The sequence below is a fragment of the Telmatherina bonti genome (genome assembly GCF_933228915.1).
Source record: "Telmatherina bonti genome assembly, chromosome: 8".
NCBI classification, from domain to species: Eukaryota; Metazoa; Chordata; class Actinopteri; order Atheriniformes; family Telmatherinidae; genus Telmatherina; species Telmatherina bonti.
In genome coordinates, this window is record NC_136626.1 from 11,864,699 (window position 1) to 11,888,695 (window position 23,997).

Consider the following 23,997-nt stretch of genomic DNA (forward strand, 5'->3'; position numbering starts at 1 on the left):
GCCGCATGCGGCTTTGTTTGGTAGCATCGTTTTAAACAGTCACAAGCCAGAAAGCTGCTGGAAAATACAATCTGATGTAAATTGAAAGTCATGTTGCTGTTGTGGAGCTACAAGACCCTTGTAGCTTTTTAGTATTACTTGTTTTAATGGAGTAGGCTTAAGAGAGTTCTGTAACTCTGTATACAACTGAATGACACCAGACAAATATGAAATTATTGGTCAAAATGTGTGGATCTGTGTGTGTTTGTGCCATCAGACCGGACCATCATCCTGTCTACTCACTACATGGACGAGGCGGAGCTGTTAGGTGACCGCATCGCAATCATCTCCAATGGGAAGTTGTGCTGCTGCGGATCACCACTCTTTCTGAAATCTCGGCTCGGATCTGGCTACTACCTGACTGTTGTGAAGAAAGAAGAAATGCACACGAGAACTCCCAGTAACTCTAGTATCTGCACCAGTACCAGCACCAGCACCAACAAGCTGCCTCCTCTCGTCAAGGTTGGCTTGCAGTTTTGCACAGTATTAGTAAAATCTTAGCACCTTAGGTTTGTTACGGAAGCGTAGAGCTGTCATCTTTTGGGCCGTATTACGTCATAACGTGAAAGTTTATTGTAAAAACGTGAAACCACTTGAACACTGGAGGGATTAAATCTTTCATCTGGCCTGGGAAGGCCTTGGGATCCCCCTGCAGAGTTGGCAAATGTGGCTGGGGAGTAGGAAGTCTGGGCTTCCCTGCTTAGGCTGCTGCCTCCGCGACCCGACCCCGGATAAGCGGTAGAGGAGGGATGGATGGATGACACTTGAATCCAGCTAAAATGATGCAATTTGTATTCATAACGATTCTCGTGCCGCTCAAGTTGCAATCAGAAATTATGCCACGTCATGGGGATCAGACCCGGTCTCATTCTTCCTTCTGTACAGACCCATGCCTTTTAAAACTGTCCTTAAAGTACGCATACGTTAAAGTACGCATACGTATTACAATGTCACCCAAAGTGTTCCAAAGCACTAAAGTTTCACAATGTCTCAACCTAAGTACAAAGAAAAACTCTTATCAAGTCCTGTAAATGAGCCATTTGTGAAAATCTATCCACCACGCATACAATTTCCTCATCTAAAGTCGAAAATTAGCAAGTTCACGTTTTCAGATACATGCTATATTTCACGTTTTTATAATAAACTTATCACGTTATGACGTGATAAGGCCCAAACTTTTTTTATTAGAATGCTAGCTCTACACTTCTGTAGTTTGTTAAGCTTGCCTCATATTGTTAGTTCTTTAAGTGAACTTGTTCTTCAGGATATTAACAGCAGCGCTCTGTTTCAGGACAGTGAGTCTTCCCTAAGTGAAGATACTGGACTTGGAAGTGAGGAGAGCAGCTCATGTAAGTGTAAAACTGCACAGGAGAACTGAATAAAAGGTGTTTAACGTATTTACATTTTCATAAAGAACCAGTTTAATGTCCCACTCATCCTTTCCATGCCAGGCCTGGCAGCTTTGATCTCCCTGGTACAGCAACACATTCCTGGAGCAAGATTGGTAGAGGAGTCCAAACGTGAAGCAGTGATCAACCTGCCACAGACAGCTGCCAAGGACAGCAGCCTGGCTGTCTTCCTGTCTAAACTAGACCAGAAGCTTCCCGAGCTGGGCATCAGCAGCTACGGCCTGTCGGACAGCACACTGGAGGAGGTGAGTCAAAGTCACTGGCAGCTAACAAAACAAGAAGCAGCGTAAAATTACTAGTTAATGTAGATTCAGATGCTACCGGCATGTACTGCCATAAAAAAGACTTAAAGACGAGAAAGTGTGCAACTAAAATGTCCCTAAAATTAAACAAGGACAGGAGTTAAATGTTTCAAGTGGAGGTATTATAAAACCATAAAAATGTTTGAGCTGATTTATTAAAGTTTGGGTGATTTCACATTGAATCGAGGAATAAAATAAAAAAATGAACACCTGCAGTAAATGAACAGAGCTTACAGGGAGGTACTTTGTCATGATGTGGGTTTTGTCTTCGCTCTGGTTTCCTGTCTTGTAGTTTTTTCCCCCTTATTTGGTTTAGCTTCCTCTTCCCGTGAATTATTTCACCTGGTTTCAGTTAAATGAATCCACCTGTGTTTTGTTATGTTTTCTGTGTGTATATATACTTCCTGGTTTTCAGTTTTCATTGCTGGTTCGTTGTGTGTGTTTGTTGCTCTTCGTTCAGTTGATGAAACTAACGTGATCTGCGCTTCCTCTGCCTCTCCTGCCTGCATTTAGGTCCTCATCGCCACACATCGTGACACTTTTGAAACACATCAGGCTCAGACAACTAATATAGATGCTTTTTTTAAACATAGCCTGTCAGTTGTTGTTGACTCTGTAATAAGTTACTCAATCATAAAACACCTTTCTCATAGTTTTGAGACTTGAGGAGGATAATAACTGGCAATATTTCTGATGGTTTTACCTGGTTTTGAATGCTAGTTTTTTTCTTCTCCATTTGACAATATCTGTATCAAAACATTTGGATTGTTATTGTTTGTTACGCTGGGCTTCATATGATGTGATATTCACAAAAAGATTTAACAGAAATAACACCTGCTGCAAAAGACAATATAAATCATTCATCATCAGACGCAGTGGTGAGGTCTCAGAGTCTCTGAATATATATGTTTAGTTGATTATTGTCACTAAATAAAGTTTTGTAAAGTTTTAAGCAGTATTTATATAGTATTTATTTAGTTATGTATATAAACTGTTTGAATATGAGTTTCTTCATTTGTCTTTAGAAAAAGTACAGGGCATATTACCATATATATATAAAATGTGCAGGATTCAGCCAGAGCTCATTATTTATCCCCATTTTCTTAACGAGCAAAGTCCCTTTCCTGTTATCTTTAGTGAAGAGCTCAGTTCTGCCAAACAAACCAAGCTGTGCACTGTTCTCTCCTTTCTGCTTTCTGCTTTCTGCTTTCTGCTTTCTGCTTTCTGCTTTCTGCGTCCTGGTTGTGCACGGCTTGCTGTAATGATGCAGGAACCTTTTAAGCAGTAGACGGATCATGCTTGGCCACAAATCTGACTTAACAGATGATGTAACAGAAATCTCCTCATTGTTCTTCATCTCTACAAAATAAGCAATCTGTAACTTACTTAGGAGGCATTACATTGGGATTACTGTCCATCTCATCATCGTCTTTGTTGTAACCGACTGCTGTGGAGAAGCACATCTTCCTGTCATCATTGCTATGTGGAATTGTCTGCACCATTGCTTCTGCTGTCTGCCCAGTGCACTAAATGTCATGAAGTCTTTGATTCTTTTTTACTAAAGACTAAACATATAAATGTGTTTATAACTATGAAAATAATTTAATATTTATTACATAAGGAGTAAATGATAAAGAGGAGGGTGATTTCTGACCGAGCTGGCGTCACTGAACCTTCAGCTGAGCTCTGTCATAATAGGAAGTTCCTTTCTTCAGTTTGTGTGTGGGTGTGAGTGTATACAATCAGGATTTGTTACAAAAGCAGGATATTTGTGGAGCAGCCATTGTCGTAATGGGCTTAACGGGTTCACTTTGTGTTAATTAGCCACTCACTCTGCTCTTCTGACCTCTGTGTGAAGCTCGTTGTAGCTTCTTACTGCCACCTGTTGTCTGCAACTTTTCAGTTACGACAAAAAGCTTGTGTCCTTCAGAAAGGATTTTTCCTTTTCACCCTTCTTCAAAGAATTGTTTTTTTTATTTTTCAAAATCTTCTTTTATAATGACCAGCCTGGTTATTTCTAGATCTTTCTGCGTGTGGCAGAGGAAACAGGCGTGGACACTGAACCACAGCTGCAGGCAGAATCCCCCCAGAGCCAGCAGCCATCAGCTCGGAGCAATGTGGAACAACCTGCTGAAGAACCAAACACTGGTGTGTGCACGCTTAACCTGAACTTACATGTTTACAAGTCATTTATCATGTACAGTCTATGTATTATGTACTCCCGTTACAACTGTTTGTTTCCATAATGCTGCCAGGAAGGAAAAGACTTCGTAAACGAGGTACCTTCCGTTCACCACTTTCTAAAAAATCATAACGATGAACAGAAAGTGCTTCATTTGTAACAGAACTACCTTTTATCAAAGCGCCTGAAAAAAGCATTAAAGCTGTAACAATACAGACATAATCCCCTAAAATTTCTCTGATAAGGACTTAAAGTTTTAGTAGCCTTTTAAATAAATTATTATAGTGTGTGTTCCAGCTCATAGTTCTCTGTCCCATGTAAAAGGAGTCCATGTTTATATCTACATATTTATCTGTCACTAAGTCAACAAAATGTTTTTTTTCCCTGCAGAACCACAAGAGACAGACCTGCTGAGTGAAAATGGTCGAGGTGGGACACCTTTGACAGGCTGGTGGTTGACATTTCAGCAGCTGAGAGCTCTCTTCATCAAACGCTGGCTTTATGCTCGTCGGAGCCGTCGGGGATTGCTCGCTCAGGTTAGACAAATAGGTTCCCAGCAGAGACTTGCACTTAAAGTTTGGTTTTTTTTTCATCCTGACAGAAATCATGATTAGATTATGCTCATAGACTGATAAAGATTTATTTGATTTCTCAAGCTGAAGCTTTATCTCTGTTAAAGATTGTCCTGCCTGCTTTGTTCGTCCTGATCGCCCTAATCTTCAGCCTCATCGTTCCTCCGTTTGGGAAGTACCCTGCACTTCAGTTGCAGCCCTGGATGTATGGAGAGCAGTACACCTTCTTCAGGTGAGACCTTGCTTAAGTTGGGGCACTGAGTCAGAGGAAGAGTTTTATATTCTACATGTCCACTCTGTCATCACCAATCAGAGATATCTAGCTATAAATGACTGCCTCTGTGGTTTCTTTATAGCATGGATACTCCTGGGAACCCAGCCATGGAGAACCTGCTAGAAGCTCTGCTGGACCGGCCAGGTTTTGGTACCAAATGCATGGAAAAAGATGAAGAGGAGAACAGCACGTAAGATAATTTCTGTAAACGCAAGTCTACACTCATTATTACAGAAATAGGCATTAACAAAAAAAGAGGCATCAAGATTTTTAAAAACACACTACAGAACTTTTGCTTTTCCCCATCAACGGCTAATTTGCATCCATCTTGCATCCTACCTGACCTGTTAGCTCTCAATCTTACAGTAACTTTTTTTGTCCCTTTAATCTTCCTTTTTAGCTGAATCAGTCACTGTGCGCGTTTAAAACAGTCGATGCATTTATATCCGTTTTCTAGCTTGAAGCGAAACTCTGCTGCAACGTTACGTATCCATCCCAGATGTAAAAGTAGTATAGTGCAGTTTCTCAGCCTCAGGATGCTGCTGGGTAGAAGTGGCTCCAGAAATGCACTTGATAGATTTCACTGTGTCATCAAACAAGTCCAAAACGCAGCGTTTTAAGGTCAGAAAGTTACGTAATCCATCTTGGATGCAGTGCTCAGAAAACCCTGTAAGACACACTGAATGACCAGACATGCATTTTCATTTACTCTCATCTTCTGTGGCATTAATGAGAACTTACATCCTCTGTTATCAAAGTTGTGCATTTGGGAGAATCTGCACATATTATATGACGGTCTTTCTTCACATGTAAAACATTTCTTTAAGAGTTTATTAGAACAATGTTGTTCTACCTGCAGGAGTCCTCAGTGCGAAGGAGAGCGGAGTGGTCTCTTCATGAGGCCACAGATGTCTTTCTCCACCTGGAAGATGTTCAGCAGAGGCAACTGGAGCAAAGAAAGACCTTCACCTGAATGTCAGTGCAGCACGGACAAAGTCCGCCGGATGCTGCCTGACTGCCCAGAGGGTGCTGGAGGACTTCCACCTCCACAGGTCAGTGGGTTGACAGATCCTACCTATGTATTGTTTTTTAAGAATTCACTGTTAAATGGTCTGAAAATTGTTTGATGACCAGATTTGGACTGAAAATATCCCCATCTGACTTTAAGTTTATCGAAAAATTATCTCTTAATTTGAAACCTTGTGAGAATTTTCTGAAATGATTTGTGTGAGGACACACGGTGAAATATGCTGTATGTTGTGTCAGCACAGAACTGACTCCTGTTGTTTTTAGATTAACCATTTAAATTGGTCCTTTTTTCAGATCAGGAGGCTAACTGGAGACGTCCTTCAAAATCTAACAAGCTATAACATCTCTGATTACCTGGTGAAGACCTACCCTCAAATCCTCAAGAAAAGGTACTTCATTACCTTAATTCAGGGGTGTCTAAAGTTGGTCCTCAAGGGCCGCTGTTCTGCAGGTTTTCCATGTATCCCTGTTCCAGCACACCTGGCTTCCATTAAATGGATCCAACATCCAATGAAATTCTGCACAATGACGAATAGGTTTGAGTCAGGTGTGTTGGAACAAGGACACATGGAAAACCTGCAGGATTGTGACCGGACCTGGACATGCCAGCATTAGCTGTTCATGGTCGGTCTCATTTGCTCATCTAATCAGGGACAGGTTGCTTTGTTACCATGTAATGCAGCGCTGCTCAGGTACCTTTATAAACAACCAAGATGTCTCACGATGGTCTCACATACGTTCCCACATTCTGATTTAAAGCAGCTGCTTGCATCCAGATCAGTATTTTTCTGTAGATTTATAACACTCCTTGGAAATGTGAAGTGTAGTAGTTCACTTTAACTTGCAGTTTTTTAAACAAACAAAGATGTTTATGTGTAGATAAATATATTTGTTTTAGCATGTAAACATTTTGATGTTTCAACAGTTTATATAACTAAATATCACTATCACTAAATATGTTTCCATCATTAATTAAAATGAACCTAAACCTTTGAATTTTCTCCTTAGTCTAAAAACAAAGAAGTGGGTGAATGAATTTAGGTAAGTTGATAACTTTCACTTAAGATTAAAATTATCAGAGTTTATTTTTATTTTTATGACAAATGATCACAATGCGTAAAACCTTCTCTTACTGCTGTGTAATGTTAACTCTGCCTTTTCCATGTGCTGTGTTGCAGATATGGAGGTTTCTCTCTGGGGGGCAGCGCCACTCAGAGTGTTTCTAATGTCCAGCATCTCCAAGATTCAGTCATGTCAATCAGGAATCATTACCAAGTCCAACAGGTAAACAGAGCTTTCAAGGGTGCTCAGAAACTCTTAACTAATAGCTTTTGTGTGTTTTATTCTTAATATCATCACAAATAAATGTCTTGTGGTTTATCACAGAACAGTTCACTGGATTATCTGCTAAACCGACTTCCAGATTTTCTGGACGGACTGCACAGTCAGAACAATGTCAAGGTACATAAAGTTGTAGTGTTTTATCTGACTGGATGCTGCTTCCAACAGATAAACATTGTTTTCCATCTTTGTCTGAACCTAGGTGTGGTACAACAACAAAGGCTGGCACTCCATGGTGTCGTTTGTCAACGTGATGAATAACGGGATCCTGAGGGCGAACTTGCCGCCAGGTCCAGAGAGGATGAGACACGGCATCACTGCTTACAATCATCCTCTAAACCTCACCAAGCAGCAGCTCACGGAAATGGCCATGTTAGTTCACTACTGTTGCTTGATGATTTCGTTTTTTTGTGCCTGTCCTTAACCCAGTTGAGTCAGTCTCAGTTTTGTCAGTGTGGTTTGACGTAGAATGAGACATAAAAAGGCTGATCATAGTGTGGTTTGACGTAGAATGAGACTTAAAAAGGCTGATCACAGCGTGGTTTGATGTAGAATGAGACATAAAAAGGCTGATCACAGCGTGGTTTGATGTAGAATGAGACATAAAAAGGCTGATCATAGTGTGGTTTGACGTAGAATGAGACTTAAAAAGGCTGATCACAGTGAGGTTTGATGTAGAATGAGACTTAAAAAGGCTGATCACAGTGAGGTTGATGTAGAATGAGACTTAAAAAGGCTGATCACAGTGTGGTTTGATGTAGAATGAGACTTAAAAAGGCTGATCACAGTGTGGTTTGATGTACAATGAGACTTAAAAAGGCTGATCACAGTGTGGTTTGATGTAGAATGAGACTTAAAAAGGCTGATCACAGTGTGGTTTGATGTAGAATGAGACTTAAAAAGGCTGATCACAGTGAGGTTTGATGTAGAATGAGACTTAAAAAGGCTGATCACAGTGTGGTTTGATGTAGAATGAGACTTAAAAAGGCTGATCACAGTGTGGTTTGATGTACAATGAGACTTAAAAAGGCTGATCACAGTGTGGTTTGACGTAGAATGAGACTTAAAAAGGCTGATCACAGTGAGGTTTGATGTAGAATGAGACTTAAAAAGGCTGATCACAGTGAGGTTGATGTAGAATGAGACTTAAAAAGGCTGATCACAGTGTGGTTTGATGTAGAATGAGACTTAAAAAGGCTGATCACAGTGAGGTTTGATGTAGAATGAGACTTAAAAAGGCTGATCACAGTGAGGTTTGATGTAGAATGAGACTTAAAAAGGCTGATCACAGTGTGGTTTGATGTAGAATGAGACTTAAAAAGGCTGATCACAGTGTGGTTTGATGTAGAATGAGACTTAAAAAGGCTGATCACAGTGTGGTTTGATGTACAATGAGACTTAAAAAGGCTGATCACAGTGTGGTTTGATGTAGAATGAGACTTAAAAAGGCTGATCACAGTGAGGTTTGATGTAGAATGAGACTTAAAAAGGCTGATCACAGTGTGGTTTGATGTAGAATGAGACTTAAAAAGGCTGATCACAGTGTGGTTTGATGTAGAATGAGACTTAAAAAGGCTGATCACAGTGTGGTTTGATGTAGAATGAGACTTAAAAAGGCTGATCACAGTGAGGTTTGACGTAGAATGAGACATAAAAAGGCTGATCACAGTGTGGTTTGATGTAGAATGAGACTTAAAAAGGCTGATCACAGTGAGGTTTGACGTAGAATGAGACTTAAAAAGGCTGATCACAGTGAGGTTTGACGTAGAATGAGCATTAAAAAGGCTGATCACAGTGAGGTTTGACGTAGAATGAGACTTAAAAAGGCTGATCACAGTGAGGTTTGATGTAGAATGAGACTTAAAAAGGCTGATCACAGTGTGGTTTGATGTAGAATGAGACTTAAAAAGGCTGATCACAGTGAGGTTGATGTAGAATGAGACTTAAAAAGGCTGATCACAGTGAGGTTTGACGTAGAATGAGACTTAAAAAGGCTGATCACAGTGTGGTTTGATGTAGAATGAGACTTAAAAAGGCTGATCACAGTGTGGTTTGATGTAGAATGAGACTTAAAAAGGCTGATCACAGTGAGGTTTGACGTAGAATGAGACTTAAAAAGGCTGATCACAGTGTGGTTTGATGTAGAATGAGACTTAAAAAGGCTGATCACAGTGAGGTTTGACGTAGAATGAGACATAAAAAGGCTGATCACAGTGAGGTTTGATGTAGAATGAGACATAAAAAGGCTGATCACAGTGAGGTTTGATGTAGAATGAGACTTAAAAAGGCTGATCACAGTGTGGTTTGATGTAGAATGAGACTTAAAAAGGCTGATCACAGTGTGGTTTGATGTAGAATGAGACTTAAAAAGGCTGATCACAGTGTGGTTTGACGTAGAATGAGACTTAAAAAGGCTGATCACAGTGAGGTTTGATGTAGAATGAGACTTAAAAAGGCTGATCACAGTGAGGTTTGATGTAGAATGAGACTTAAAAAGGCTGATCACAGTGTGGTTTGACGTAGAATGAGACTTAAAAAGGCTGATCACAGTGAGGTTTGATGTAGAATGAGACTTAAAAAGGCTGATCACAGTGAGGTTTGATGTAGAATGAGACTTAAAAAGGCTGATCACAGTGAGGTTTGATGTAGAATGAGACTTAAAAAGGCTGATCACAGTGTGGTTTGACGTAGAATGAGACTTAAAAAGGCTGATCACAGTGAGGTTTGATGTAGAATGAGACTTAAAAAGGCTGATCACAGTGAGGTTTGATGTAGAATGAGACTTAAAAAGGCTGATCACAGTGTGGTTTGATGTAGAATGAGACTTAAAAAGGCTGATCACAGTGTGGTTTGATGTAGAATGAGACTTAAAAAGGCTGATCACAGTGAGGTTTGATGTAGAATGAGACTTAAAAAGGCTGATCACAGTGTGGTTTGATGTAGAATGAGACTTAAAAAGGCTGATCACAGTGTGGTTTGATGTAGAATGAGACTTAAAAAGGCTGATCACAGTGAGGTTTGACGTAGAATGAGACTTAAAAAGGCTGATCACAGTGAGGTTTGACGTAGAATGAGCATTAAAAAGGCTGATCACAGTGTGGTTTGACGTAGAATGAGCATTAAAAAGGCTGATCACAGTGAGGTTTGATGTAGAATGAGACTTAAAAAGGCTGATCACAGTGTGGTTTGATGTAGAATGAGACTTAAAAAGGCTGATCACAGTGTGGTTTGACGTAGAATGAGACTTAAAAAGGCTGATCACAGTGAGGTTTGATGTAGAATGAGACTTAAAAAGGCTGATCACAGTGTGGTTTGACGTAGAATGAGACTTAAAAAGGCTGATCACAGTGTGGTTTGACGTAGAATGAGACTTAAAAAGGCTGATCACAGTGAGGTTTGATGTAGAATGAGACTTAAAAAGGCTGATCACAGTGAGGTTTGATGTAGAATGAGACTTAAAAAGGCTGATCACAGTGTGGTTTGATGTAGAATGAGACTTAAAAAGGCTGATCACAGTGTGGTTTGATGTAGAATGAGACTTAAAAAGGCTGATCACAGTGAGGTTTGATGTAGAATGAGACTTAAAAAGGCTGATCACAGTGTGGTTTGATGTAGAATGAGACTTAAAAAGGCTGATCACAGTGAGGTTTGATGTAGAATGAGACTTAAAAAGGCTGATCACAGTGAGGTTTGACGTAGAATGAGCATTAAAAAGGCTGATCACAGTGTGGTTTGACGTAGAATGAGCATTAAAAAGGCTGATCACAGTGAGGTTTGATGTAGAATGAGACTTAAAAAGGCTGATCACAGTGTGGTTTGATGTAGAATGAGACTTAAAAAGGCTGATCACAGTGAGGTTTGACGTAGAATGAGACTTAAAAAGGCTGATCACAGTGAGGTTTGACGTAGAATGAGACTTAAAAAGGCTGATCACAGTGTGGTTTGATGTAGAATGAGACTTAAAAAGGCTGATCACAGTGAGGTTTGACGTAGAATGAGACTTAAAAAGGCTGATCACAGTGAGGTTTGATGTAGAATGAGACTTAAAAAGGCTGATCACAGTGAGGTTTGATGTAGAATGAGACTTAAAAAGGCTGATCACAGTGTGGTTTGACGTAGAATGAGACTTAAAAAGGCTGATCACAGTGTGGTTTGATGTAGAATGAGACTTAAAAAGGCTGATCACAGTGAGGTTTGATGTAGAATGAGACTTAAAAAGGCTGATCACAGTGTGGTTTGACGTAGAATGAGACTTAAAAAGGCTGATCACAGTGTGGTTTGACGTAGAATGAGACTTAAAAAGGCTGATCACAGTGAGGTTTGATGTAGAATGAGACTTAAAAAGGCTGATCACAGTGAGGTTTGATGTAGAATGAGACTTAAAAAGGCTGATCACAGTGAGGTTTGACGTAGAATGAGACATAAAAAGGCTGATCACAGTGAGGTTTGATGTAGAATGAGACTTAAAAAGGCTGATCACAGTGAGGTTTGACGTAGAATGAGCATTAAAAAGGCTGATCACAGTGTGGTTTGACGTAGAATGAGCATTAAAAAGGCTGATCACAGTGTGGTTTGACGTAGAATGAGCATTAAAAAGGCTGATCACAGTGTGGTTTGACGTAGAATGAGCATTAAAAAGGCTGATCACAGTGTGGTTTGATGTAGAATGAGACTTCATAAGTCTGAGGTAAATCCCACTTTTTTATTTTATCTGTAATGGAATGTAGTTATGGTCTCACAGGTTGAAAAACAAACTTGAAAAGGGAGAAAAATTATCTGGAGCACAGAAAAATAATCACAAATACTGTTGTACATGGTGCAATAATGTTTGCAATCCCTTTTTCCATAAAAATTGGGAATTTTCTTAACCCTTTACGCTCCTGCTGTACCATTTGGTTGAGGTAAAGTTGCAGTTCTTGTTGAATTTTTTTATAAATATTGCGAAAATAAACCTGCCAGAGCGTCTCTACCAACTGGTTTGAGTGTGTAAAACACAAACTGTTTGTTATAACACTACTGTTTCAAATTTCATCCTTTTCACTGTTGTTACATTTTTATTATTTTCTTCTTTTTAACATCTCAGTCATTTGCTAAAAAACACTTTTTCTGTTTATTCTTGTCCAAAACAAACAGAAAACACAGATAAACTTTCTGGCCTTTTTGTTAGTTTGATAGTTAAAGGGTTAAATCAACTAAATGGAATCTGCTACTTATTCATTCATTATCTGCTTTATTTAATGCAATGGATGCAGTGGAAGATATTAAAGTGTCTTTACTGATCCAGTTCATAATGTTAAAAAGACCTAAATAAGAAGCCTGTTCCAGCTGGATCAGAAGCCTGTTGGATCGCCAGTCCTTCACAGGACCGTAGTTCCTTTTAATTATGCTGTTTAATTCCTTCATGTAATTGCAGGTCATTCTTACTGCATACAAGGTTTTAGCTGTTAGTTTGTGATCTGAGACGTAACTCGGCGTGTCCACCAGTCTTTCTCTTTAGCTCAGACTCATGCCAGCAGAGCCGTAGCAGTGTTGTTATGCAACTTTTTCTTTACATAATGTAGCTTCAGGTTGCATTTCTGGGCCCTCACCGAACGTTGTTTTCCAGGGTTCCCCCAACCCAATGTCACTGCGTTGATCACTACACAATATTATGAAAGATCAAAAGACCAAACTTTATTGTAATTTAGTGCTGAGAAATGTATTATGTTTAACTGTTTAATGATTTTCTGTCTGGCACATGTTATTGACCCACACATCTTTGGAAAGACTAAGTCTTTAGTGGATCCCTCAGTTTTTATATCCAGTCCAGATAAACTCATCTTACACCAACTAAATCAACATTTTAATTGATTAAATTATAGATTCAGGTCTTTTTGCAGTTTAGAAAAGTCTCCAAACTTTTCTGGAAAATGTCATTTATGAATGTTGATGTATTTTTCTTATCCTTCCTTTCCTTTCAGGATGACCACATCGGTGGACGTTCTGCTGTCCATCTGTGTGATCTTCGCCATGTCCTTTGTCCCAGCCAGCTTCACCCTTTTTTTGATCGAGGAACGTGCCAGCAAAGCTAAGCATCTGCAGTTTGTCAGTGGGGTCAAACCAATCCTCTATTGGCTGGCCAACTTCTCCTGGGACATGGTCAGTGTTGACTGTCAGTCACATTACCAGATTTTACAGTAGCAGACTATAAATGTACAAAAATATACTTACTGCTAAGGAACCTCAACAATTTGAGGACTTGATGAGCCTGACAGCGCTGCAGATGAGCCCTGTCAGGCCTGTTCTGTAGCAATGATGCAACATCTCAGCTTAATGCATTACATATTTAAGATTTAAAGAAAACTGTGTCAGATTAAACATTGTGTTGTCTCTCTTTCTCAGTTTAACTACGCTGTCCCAGCCACCATGGTGGTGCTGATCTTCATCAGCTTCCAGCAGAAGGCATACGTCTCTGAGACCAACCTGCCTGCTCTCATCCTGCTCCTCTTGTTCTATGGGTATGCTTCAGTAGACTTCACTGATATTTATCATCACTGTCACCTCTTTAACATCATAAGTCAGTAAATCTAAACAAGACTAAATGTTATGATTTGTTTCAAGATCGATCATTTTTCTGCTTCACTGTTTGCTAGGTGGTCAATAACTCCTCTGATGTACCCAGCATCTTTTGTTTTCACCGTTCCAAGCACAGCTTATGTGGTGCTGACCTCCATCAACCTTTTCATCGGGATCAATGGCAGCATTGCCACCTTCGTCTTGGAGCTGTTTGTAGACGAGGTAAAATAAGCTGGATACTGCCAACATGATTATAATTCCAGCTTCACCAGTCAAGCTTCAGAAATAATCCTGTGCGTTCTGATAACAATTGATTTTTCATTGAGGGTGAAATAAGTGATTGTGGATGATTTTGTCTTTTCAGCACCTGAAAGACGTCAACGACATCTTAAAGAAGGTGTTTTTAATTTTCCCTCATTTCTGCTTGGGAAGAGGACTGATTGACATGGCAAAAAACCAGGCCATAGCGGACGCCTTCCAGAGGCTGGGTAGGAGCAGATCTGCATCCAGTATGACACATGTCTATTATCTGATTTTTCTCTGCGTAGCCTTCTATGTCAGTGTGTCACATAATACACACCATTTATCTTAGCTACTTACTAACCTATTAGAGTTACACTTAATTAACATGCATGCTGCAAAAACCATAAAAAGCTGAGACATTACTAATGGATAGCTGAACGATAAAACTCATCTATCCCTAACCCATTAAATCAAAACTGACAGTGTGCACATTAACCCCATTCATCATGTAACTACAACTCATCAGACAAAAACTGTCATTATCCAAATATGTCCACACACACACACACATGTTTAGAAACATAAAAAAGATCTATGTAATATAGATGTTTGTGAAAGATGTGTATGACTGATGATCTTACAGGCGCTAAACAGAATCCAGACCCTCTTCAGTGGGACTTTGTGGGAAAGAATCTGTTCGCAATGGCCGTTGAAGGTGCCGTCTTCTTCATCTTCACCTTACTCCTCCAGTACAGGTTCTTTCTTTACTTCAGGTAATGTTCACTAAAACCATTCCCAACCAGATATTGTGTTTCACCATGATCAATCAAAGGATATTCCTGAAACTATGTAATATAAATATATTCCTGTGTAAAAAAATAGCCCATAACAGATTAGATGATGTCTGTCTCTCTAGTCCGTGGTCGACGAGTCCTCAGCTGCCTCCTCTTGGTCCAGAAGATGGGGATGTGGCCAGGGAGCGGGAGAGGGTCAAAAGCAACAAAGCCCAGTCAGACATCCTCACCATGATAGACCTGAGCAAGGTACAAACAACTAAACAAAGTGGGGAGCAGATGAAAGTTGAAATAGTTTTTTTTATTTTTCTACCTGCGTAGTGTCACCGTGGCCTAAATGTCTTCATTCATCTGACTTTTACTAACACTATTCTGTAACTACTAGAGCAGCTGCCAGTGGCCATTTTGACCACTGCTTTTAAACCTCAAAAACCAAATCAAAATCAAGTCAGTTTATTTGTAAAGCCCTTTTATTACTAACTATTGCTACAAAAGGTGCTGTACAGTATGTCAGATTGCAGCAAAAAACACATAAAGTTAAGAGAGGGAAAAATCGCATATCAGGATTTTTTGCTTCACAATTTTTTAAAATAGTTTGTTTTGGTTTTTTTTGTTTTTTTTTTTAACAAAAAGTTGATCAAATAAATAGAAATAATCCATTACGAATTTTTTTTGTCATTTTCATTGTTTTTATTGATCTTTTTACTTGTCTTTTTGGGCATTATAGCAGCAGAATGATGGTCTGGCTACTGTGTTGTTTTTTTCTAATTGAAATCAAGAAAAATGATGACCAAAGAAAAGTGTTGTACTTTTTTTTTGTTTTTAATCAAATAAAAATCAGCTAAATCTAAAAACTGTGAGAATCACAATTTAAATCAAATTGGCACCAAAAAAATCAGAATTGAATCGAACCGGGACAAAAGCATATCATCACAGCCCTGCATAAAATATAAGGAAATAAAGTCAGAAATTAAATAAAAAACTAAATACAAAAAATAAAAGCAAATAAATACAAATAAAAACAAATAAAAGCAAATAGAAGAAAAGAATTTCAATTCTCAGGTGGGTTAAAAGCCAATGCGTATAAATGAGTCTTTAATGAGTTTTAAAAATGGACAGTGAGGGACACTGTCAAATGAGTAATGGTAAGCTGTTCCCCAGTTGTTTATAAATATAAAAAAAACATTTTGTTGTTCAGGTTTATAAATCAGGCAGAAAACCAGCGGTGGATCGTCTTTGCCTCGGGATTCCCCGCGGTGAGGTAGGATATAACACACCACAGATTACATATAGCACACAGTTCACCTGTTAAAAAAATAACCTTTTATCGTCACATAGTTGACTTCCCAACTTATTTAGTGCTTTGAACATACAGTATTTATAATGTGGAGTTTCTACACATTCTCCCTCCAGTGTTTTGGCCTTCTTGGTGTGAATGGAGCAGGGAAGACGTCCACATTTCGCATGTTGACTGGAGATACACCCATCACACATGGAGAGGCTTTCCTCCACCATCACAGGTACAAAACATCTTCATAGCTGCACAGATTTAACCCCTGCAGAGGTTTTATTACTGGGATTTACTGGCGACTTGTCCAGGGTGTACCCTGCCTCTCGCCTGCTAGCTGCTGGGAGGCTCCAGCTTTCCTGTGCCTCTGAATTGGACTAAGCCATATGGAAAATGAATGAATAAAAACCAGACATTTTATCTACTCAACTGACTATTTCTGCTGTTCTCAGTGTGCAGACAGAGATGGAAAAAGTCCACCAGCTGATGGGTTACTGTCCGCAGTTTGACGCCATCAGCGACCTGCTGACAGGCCGTGAACATCTGGAGATGTACGCCCGCCTGCGGGGGGTCCCAGAGGAGTCTGTTACCAAGGTAACTGGTTAATGTCATCTCTGTTTAGCTGGAAGTTTGACGGACGTAGCTTGTTTAGTGTTGCACAGTCGTGTCTAATATGGTTGTAGTTCAACGTGGCCATTAACTGGAACACCTCCAACCACATTATCCGACTGTGAAAGTCCAGTTTTGTGAGTTGATTTTTGTCAAACAAACATTTTAATGTGTATTTGATCAAATCTGGCTTTGGCTTATAAAACGTTTTGTTCCGTTTCCTTGTTTCTGCTGTCTTTTAATGTGTCGTTGTAAAGTTGCTCTGTGGTTCTGCAGGTGGCGCAGTGGGGGGTGAAGAAGCTTGGGCTGACTCAGTATTCAGAGCTGGAGGCTGGAGGCTACAGTGGGGGCAACAAAAGGAAACTCTCCACAGCCATCTCCCTCATCGGGGTTCCCCCAGTTATATTCCTGGTGAGGACTAAATGGCTAAAGAGGACGAACCTTCATAGAAATGACTTTCCTATAAACAGAAAGTGTATTTACTGAACTTTCTTCTTATTCTTTGTGATATTAATGTTTTATTTTTTTCATCTACTTTCAGGATGAGCCGACCACTGGGATGGACCCAAAAGCCAAAAGGTTTTTGTGGAACTGCATTCGCAGTGTCACCAAAGAGGGCAAAGTTGTGGTTCTCACTTCCCACAGGTGGGATAATAAACAAACATGCACATTGTTTAACAGAATATCTATGTGCATACCCAAGATAATTGGTGTAATCTCATCCAAGATTGGAATAACCATGAAAAGACAAAACTCCCTTATTTTTCAGTGGACTGAAACCTGATATTTACAGCTCAATGGGTATTTGCAGTAATGGCAGTGGTATTGACTGTATTGATTTGTCTGTATGACAGTATGGAGGAGTGTGAGGCGCTCTGCAACAGGATGGCCATCATGGTCAACGGCAGGTTTCAGTGTCTTGGATCTGTGCAGCACCTGAAGAACAGGTAACCATAAAGCGTTTATATCATCGACCCTACATGAAAGATGGACGGAGCCTTCGGCGGTTAAAAGCGAAGCCGATGGTCTACAGAAGTGCATAAAACTGCAGTTCCCCCTTCATCCACTAGAGGCTGCAATACAGAGCAAATCCCCATGGAGTCCCATGTTAAAAAGACCAACTTCACAGCAGAAATAAACATGTTTACAGCCTGGTTCAAAAATCCATTTTAGGTTTAATAGGTCAACTTTACCTTCATGACAACTGTGGGGGGAGTGATTTTTTTTTAAAAGTAATTTAATTTTGAAATTTGGCATATTTAGGGGCGTGTCCATTTGATTGACAGGTACCCGAGCTCCCGCTTCCAGTAAGAACAACGTAGAACCCCCGCGGTTTTTAGCCGGTTAACAACGTGACTTAGCTTTAGCCCGCTTACCTCTGTTAGCTGGTTAGCTCCCGTTATCTTGGGGTTAGCTTGGTTAGCTCTTAGCTACAGAAAGCTCAGAGTTCGCTTAATGTCAATCCTCCACCATGACGCTCACACCCCCCTCTCAGCTCCACCTTCTTTGCCCATATTTGTATTTTCCGGGCCGGACGACACGCACGCCCCTGCCAAGATGGCGATGGTAGGAACTGCCCACCGAGCTTCAATTCAGCTCTTTAGAAACCTATGGGTGATGTCATGGAGGCTACGTCCATCTTTTACATTCAGTCTATGGCTTAAATCTAATAATATGATTAGATTTCAAATGTTTGCGAGTTTTAAAGGGGCGGAGCTCATACATTTGATGTGTTACATTCATGACTGTAAACGTAATTTGTTTTCTAATCTTGAATTCTGCATTGTTTACCTTTTGCGTGTTTTAGGTTCGGTGACGGATACACCATCATCCTCCGTCTCGCAGACACCAAACCCGACCCTGACTCGTGTCCTGTCAGCGACTACATGAGGCAGTATTTTGCTGGCATCGAGCTTAGGGAGCGACACCACAACTTATTGCAGTACCAGCTGCCCTCACACGCCTGCTGCCTGGCCGACGTCTTTGATGTGCTGGCCAACAATCACGAAGAGCTGGGAATTGTGGACTTTTCAGTCTCACAGACCACGCTGGACCAGGTGAGGATTGTTGAACTGAGATGAAATTGTTCCGGTAAATATTTCTAGACTTGGCAGAAGTCTGTAGCACGTTTTTTTTTTTTTTTTTTTTTTTTTTTTTAAACCTTCTGACTGCTTTTTAGATGGTAGCAAAATTATATATAAAACAAAAAATATTTGATTCTACAACCTTTTTTTTCCTATAAAGTTAGTGCTCCTTAAAACAAAAGATCATAAAAATAGAATACAGAGAAAATAAAACTGCGAGAAAGCAGAAGAGGCTTGCAGAGAGCGGGGATTAACACTGAGGGAAAACCAGGTAAGTAGATTTCAAAAGACAGAATTAGCCAAACATGGGAGGTTTCATGACTGGTGCAAATAACCATCTGGCGACAAGTGAGATGAAGTTAAAAGGAGATAGACTGCCAAACCAGATGATTAGAAGTGCTGCAAGTGGGAAGACTAACCCAGAAGAAGATGCACACATGTCACGCTTAAACCATTAGAGAATCCTGGATCAGAGCCAGGCTGCATCTGCTGAGTGATTCACACAGGTCGTGAAGCAACAGGTTGTCATCCAGCAGATGCATCTTTCAGGGAAGGTCTTGCTTTATTTCAGTAATGTAATGTCAGAGCACAGTTTTTATTTCTTACAGCAGCATGGCTCAGTAGAAGAAGTCCTCCTGGTGCTGAACTCATCTTCCTGCAGTTCAGAGCTGTAATTTCAAATCAATCAAATCAAAGATACTTTATTCACCCCGAGGGAAAATTCAAAGTTCTGTTTATCCAATAAAGCCAAACGTATCATATTTTCTACATGTAGTTTATGAAACATTTTGCATCACTTTATGGTCGAAACTTGACTTGAAACACTGTTGTACGCCATATGATACTGGTCTCTTGCCCCCTGGTGGACACCAGAAAGCACCAGAAAGATTATGCTACAATAATTTTGATCTATCATGTTGTAATAAATACCAAAAATATTGTCAACATTGTTTTCAGATTCTGTTAAAGAGCCAAATAAAGACTTCAGACTTTTCTGTCCAGTTGTTCTAAGACTGGGCTTTAAAGGGTTAAACCATGTTGAAAAAGCAATGGGAAAATAATACCAAGGTTTTGGGGGCATGTGACGTTCAAAGCTTTGGACATTGTCGTCATCACAATGTTACTACTCGCATTATTGTCTCAGTTTTTATCTTTTCCACACATTTTTATTTTAACTGAGCACTCAATCCTTATATTTTAAATAACATTAGATACATGCTTTCAAGCAGAGATACAGAAAACCTTGCCGTACTAAAATCAGCTGAGGTTTCAATCAAGACAATTAATAATTAAGGTGATATAATGAAACTAAAATACCCAAGTTAATAATATTTAACGATTTTATGTCACTGAGGGATTTTATTCAGATCTTAATCTGTCAAATTCTTGAGAATTATGTTGTAATTCAGTCTAATTGCAGTTACATCCAGCCACATATTCCTCCTACATTCTGAACTGTGTAGGTTACCATGCATGGAAAGATTTACCAACAAATTAGTTGGGATCACTGGTAATGGTCTTGCCACGCTGATTACAAATGATCATTTCCAATAAAGGATTGATTCATTGTTCTGCTTTTTTCTGTAGGTGTTTGTTAGTTTTGCAAAGGAGCAGACGGATGACGACGGTCTTTCAGACATTGTCGTCAGCAACGGCGCTGCGCAACTAAACCCGCCCACTCGGATTAATCCTCCCACTATCCAACCACAGCTGCCAGTCACACCTCCTCCACAGAAGAAGTCTCCTCAGCTGCCTGCCAAATCACCCGAAGGCAATCCAAAAGCAGGTAAATCGAAAAAGGCGAAAGTGAGCAAGCAGAAATCTAACAGAGAAAGAAGCAGCGGGATCGCTATGAGCACGTTACCACAGGCTGGGGAGGCGTGCAGCAGCGGGTCCAACAGCGGAAACGGTGCCGTTCGGAGGGAAACCAGTCAATCTCACAAGTCCAAACACAGAGCAGAGAGCTCCAGCAAAGATCCCTCTTCACTCTTCATCGTCAGCACCAACTCACAGGCCAGCTCAGTGTGAACTGTACTGGTGCGTCGCGAGCGGACCAAAGACGGATCGAAGCTTTTTATCGCTTCCTTCCTGAATGCTTCTTCGACTGCTGCAGTGTTTGCAGCGACCTGAAACAAAAGTGAACATTAGAAAAAAAACGGACTAAAGTTTGGTTAAAGAAAAAAAAAAAAAAAAAAAAAGGTCCTGCCTCTTAACAGCTGTGGTGCCTTGTTCACTTCCTCACACATCTGTAGCTTTATACCCCTTATGTGGGTGGCATCATCAGTCTGGTCAGATCCCTCATTTTCCCAAGGAAACGGTGTATTTATCCTAAACGCAGACTATGCAGAGCGCAGAGGGAATCAGTGAGTCGTGTTCCTCAGGATTAAATCCGCTGACCTCTTCCAGAGAGCACTTTATCAAAGAAAATGCTGCAAACACTCAAACCATAGCTTGTTACATGTCATAAAGATTATTTTATAAATGTATACAGAAGATATTTGAGGGGCTGTAACATGATTATATACAGTATTTATTACCTCTATGCTGTTACATTGTTCTTTTATAAATCCAGCATTCATTTTGTCTTGTTTATCAGCTTTTTTTTTTATTTATTTATTTCTGAGGTTTGTAGCTGTCATCCCTTAAATTTGTAACAACAAGAATTAGTTGCTTTATTTATTTTATTTATAAAGTGGCTTTTTATTTCTTCTCCCTACATAAGTCACATTTTTTAAAATCACAAATCAATCCTGAATTTTATTGAACGCGATGTAAATCTTAATTCTTTGTGAAAATATAAACCTGCTGGAAAAGCTGTGCAACATAACTGTAAAAGATATTATGCCAAAAAATCAAAAGAAATAACACTCCACAATCAAAGACACCAGATAGAAATACATAGTTTTTGTTGAACAACTGTTTTTTTAAATTAAGGTTTCTGTAAAACAAATGACACGACCGAATGAAAACTGTCCAAAGCGGGCTGTTACTGCACTGTGATGCACCGTTACATACTTAAAAGATTGTTACTATAGTAAATGTAGGCATGAAACTACTAAAAAGTATCAAGAGACTTTCATTCCAAAATTTGAAGTGATTACAAATAGTTCACAGGATAATCAGAAGATTAAAGTTTGCCCTTAACAGTTTTACTCTCAGTGTTTGTTTCAGGCACACCTGAAAACACGATTATATTAAAGAGAAAAACATTTAAATGTGTCAAAATTATGCAAAAAACCTGTCGTCATTTTGCAATGAAAGTTTGTTCTACTGAATGTACTCTTCTACTTGAACATTAACTGTGCATCTGCTGTAAGTTGTTCATCATATCCTGAAAATGTGATGACATAGACAATAAAAACTGTACTGAATATCTTATGAATGAAAATAAAATGTATTTGATTTCAAGCATCCTTTTTAAAACACAGATGTGTGTCTGGTTTGTTGATGTTTGGCTCATCACCTCAGCATGGTGGAAGTTGGGATGAGTGGGGATCTGGGTTGAGATAAAAGTGAACTGAGGCTCATCTGTCCATTCATTCTCCTACAGACCCATTTTCTCATGTTCTTTCTTCTGCACTTGGAGGAAAAAGAAGAAAAAAATTAAATAATTTGTTGCTTTTCTTCACAATGTCACATTTACGTCTCCAAACTTGGACGCTTATGCTGTTTAAACATCTTTATACAAAAGTCTTTGTACTTAATAAACACCCCTTAACCTTTCTTGAGGGAAAATATTGCACCTCTGTTTAATCCAGTCTAATTTATCCAGGTTTTTGGTTTTTTTTTTCACTGTCTTGATTATTTCTACATTTACAAGACATACCAGCAATAAATGACCTGTTTTACTAAGCAAATTCTGTAACTTTAGCCAGTTGGCGTGTTTGCATGCAGTTTCCACATCAGGTCATGTAATCTAAGTAAGTAAGTAAAAGATAATTAATCATCTGTAGCTCCCATCTCAAATGATTTAGGGGGTATATGTCTACATCCCTCTTCTGCATCCTGACTTACTGCCTCCACTGCCTGAAAGGTCCTGGATAAGTAGCCACAAGGAGGTGATCAGGTTCATCACTACTCCTCTTCATCTTCAGTTTGTTTGTGTTTGCCTGCAGCAGGCTGCCAAAACCAGACAGGAAAACATGAGGAAGATGAAACTGACTAGTACTTTTTACTCTGAGCTATAATTTATAAGGGTTCTATTTCTATGTAACGAGTAAAATCTGTGGCACTGCCTCAAAATCCCTGCAATACCCCCCCCCCCCGAACACCAATCAACATCACACAAATTCCTTTACTTTTTATGCAAAGTGTCTTTATTCGGAACTGTTTACTCTGCTAAAGCCGAAAATGGCTTAAAACGAACTTTTTACAGTTGTAATAAAGTTAAGAAGTGTTTTCCAAAGTTTGGGCTGGGAATTTTGCCTTTATGTGTTTAGAATTTCCTCATAATGCCCCATCCTTTTGTCTTGGAAGATGTGCTGCTGTTAGTGGAGGCAAACCAGCCAAAGGCTCAAACATCACTGACGGCATCTTAATGTGTATGTGTGTGTGTGTTGCAGAGAATAACTGGCTTTACACCTCCTGGACACAGCAGTTTCTGGTTGTGGAGTTTGTATAGGTGGTGTTTCTGTGTTTTCCTGCTGGTATAAACTAATGGGAAGCAGAAGTTTGGGGTTCCTCTGGATCTTCAGACCATCACACTGTTGGTTTTGGTGGATTTTCAAGAGTCAGCGCAGACAGAGAATTCTGTAGTTGTTTTGTTTCTGTTGTCAGTGAAGCTAACCCTGAGTGAAAACTTACACTGATTTGCCCAAAAAACGATCATTTTTGCAGCAGTTTTTTGTTTCCTTTTGGCTCTTGCAGCTGTTGTCTTCCTCGTTCTCGTCGTCCTTTGCAGGTTCCTTGGCTGAAGCCAAAACAGGCATCAAGTTGACATAAAGCTTCATTATGATCCCTGATGTGTCACATGTGGTAGCCTTGTCTGTGATAGGTCTCCTGTTCAGCTCAGTGGTTTTAATCCTTGGATTTGGTTTCACTGTCTTCATCTCTGGAATTAATTTCTTCACCACAATCAGTGGAGACACATCTGGCTCAGGTTGTTGTTCTATTGTCTTCTTTTCTTTTTCCATTATTAATTAAAACTATTTTTATGTAACCCAAATGTCTTTAAAGAGTTTTTTTTTAATTTCCTCCTCACCTTCTGATCTGCTGCTCTGCAGTGGTAAAAAAAAAAAGAAGAAAACTTTGTAAAGGATTGACAGTATCAGGTTTGT

At 39.6% G+C, this 23,997-nt stretch overlaps 1 protein-coding gene across 1 annotated transcript in view; it reads left to right on the top strand.

Moving 5' to 3' along the window:
* The window catches only part of abca7 (ATP-binding cassette, sub-family A (ABC1), member 7), a gene marked incomplete at both ends in the record, with an annotated part of 36,173 nt that extends 15,424 nt beyond the window's left edge, over positions 1-20,749 (top strand). Inside the window, 27 exons of the mRNA XM_079245199.1 lie at positions 257-501; positions 1,331-1,388; positions 1,491-1,693; positions 3,772-3,898; positions 4,323-4,468; positions 4,612-4,736; positions 4,861-4,968; positions 5,638-5,830; positions 6,102-6,196; positions 6,816-6,848; positions 6,986-7,091; positions 7,194-7,268; positions 7,351-7,520; positions 13,109-13,286; positions 13,530-13,645; positions 13,781-13,925; positions 14,068-14,191; positions 14,590-14,719; positions 14,863-14,989; positions 15,939-16,001; positions 16,154-16,260; positions 16,481-16,622; positions 16,914-17,048; positions 17,179-17,282; positions 17,492-17,584; positions 18,445-18,694; positions 20,309-20,749. Of these exons, the coding sequence (XP_079101325.1) occupies positions 257-501; positions 1,331-1,388; positions 1,491-1,693; positions 3,772-3,898; positions 4,323-4,468; positions 4,612-4,736; positions 4,861-4,968; positions 5,638-5,830; positions 6,102-6,196; positions 6,816-6,848; positions 6,986-7,091; positions 7,194-7,268; positions 7,351-7,520; positions 13,109-13,286; positions 13,530-13,645; positions 13,781-13,925; positions 14,068-14,191; positions 14,590-14,719; positions 14,863-14,989; positions 15,939-16,001; positions 16,154-16,260; positions 16,481-16,622; positions 16,914-17,048; positions 17,179-17,282; positions 17,492-17,584; positions 18,445-18,694; positions 20,309-20,749 (3,839 nt within the window). The remainder of the gene's footprint in view (positions 1-256; positions 502-1,330; positions 1,389-1,490; positions 1,694-3,771; positions 3,899-4,322; positions 4,469-4,611; positions 4,737-4,860; positions 4,969-5,637; positions 5,831-6,101; positions 6,197-6,815; positions 6,849-6,985; positions 7,092-7,193; positions 7,269-7,350; positions 7,521-13,108; positions 13,287-13,529; positions 13,646-13,780; positions 13,926-14,067; positions 14,192-14,589; positions 14,720-14,862; positions 14,990-15,938; positions 16,002-16,153; positions 16,261-16,480; positions 16,623-16,913; positions 17,049-17,178; positions 17,283-17,491; positions 17,585-18,444; positions 18,695-20,308) is intronic.
* Between the last annotated feature and the right edge of the window lie 3,248 nt (positions 20,750-23,997).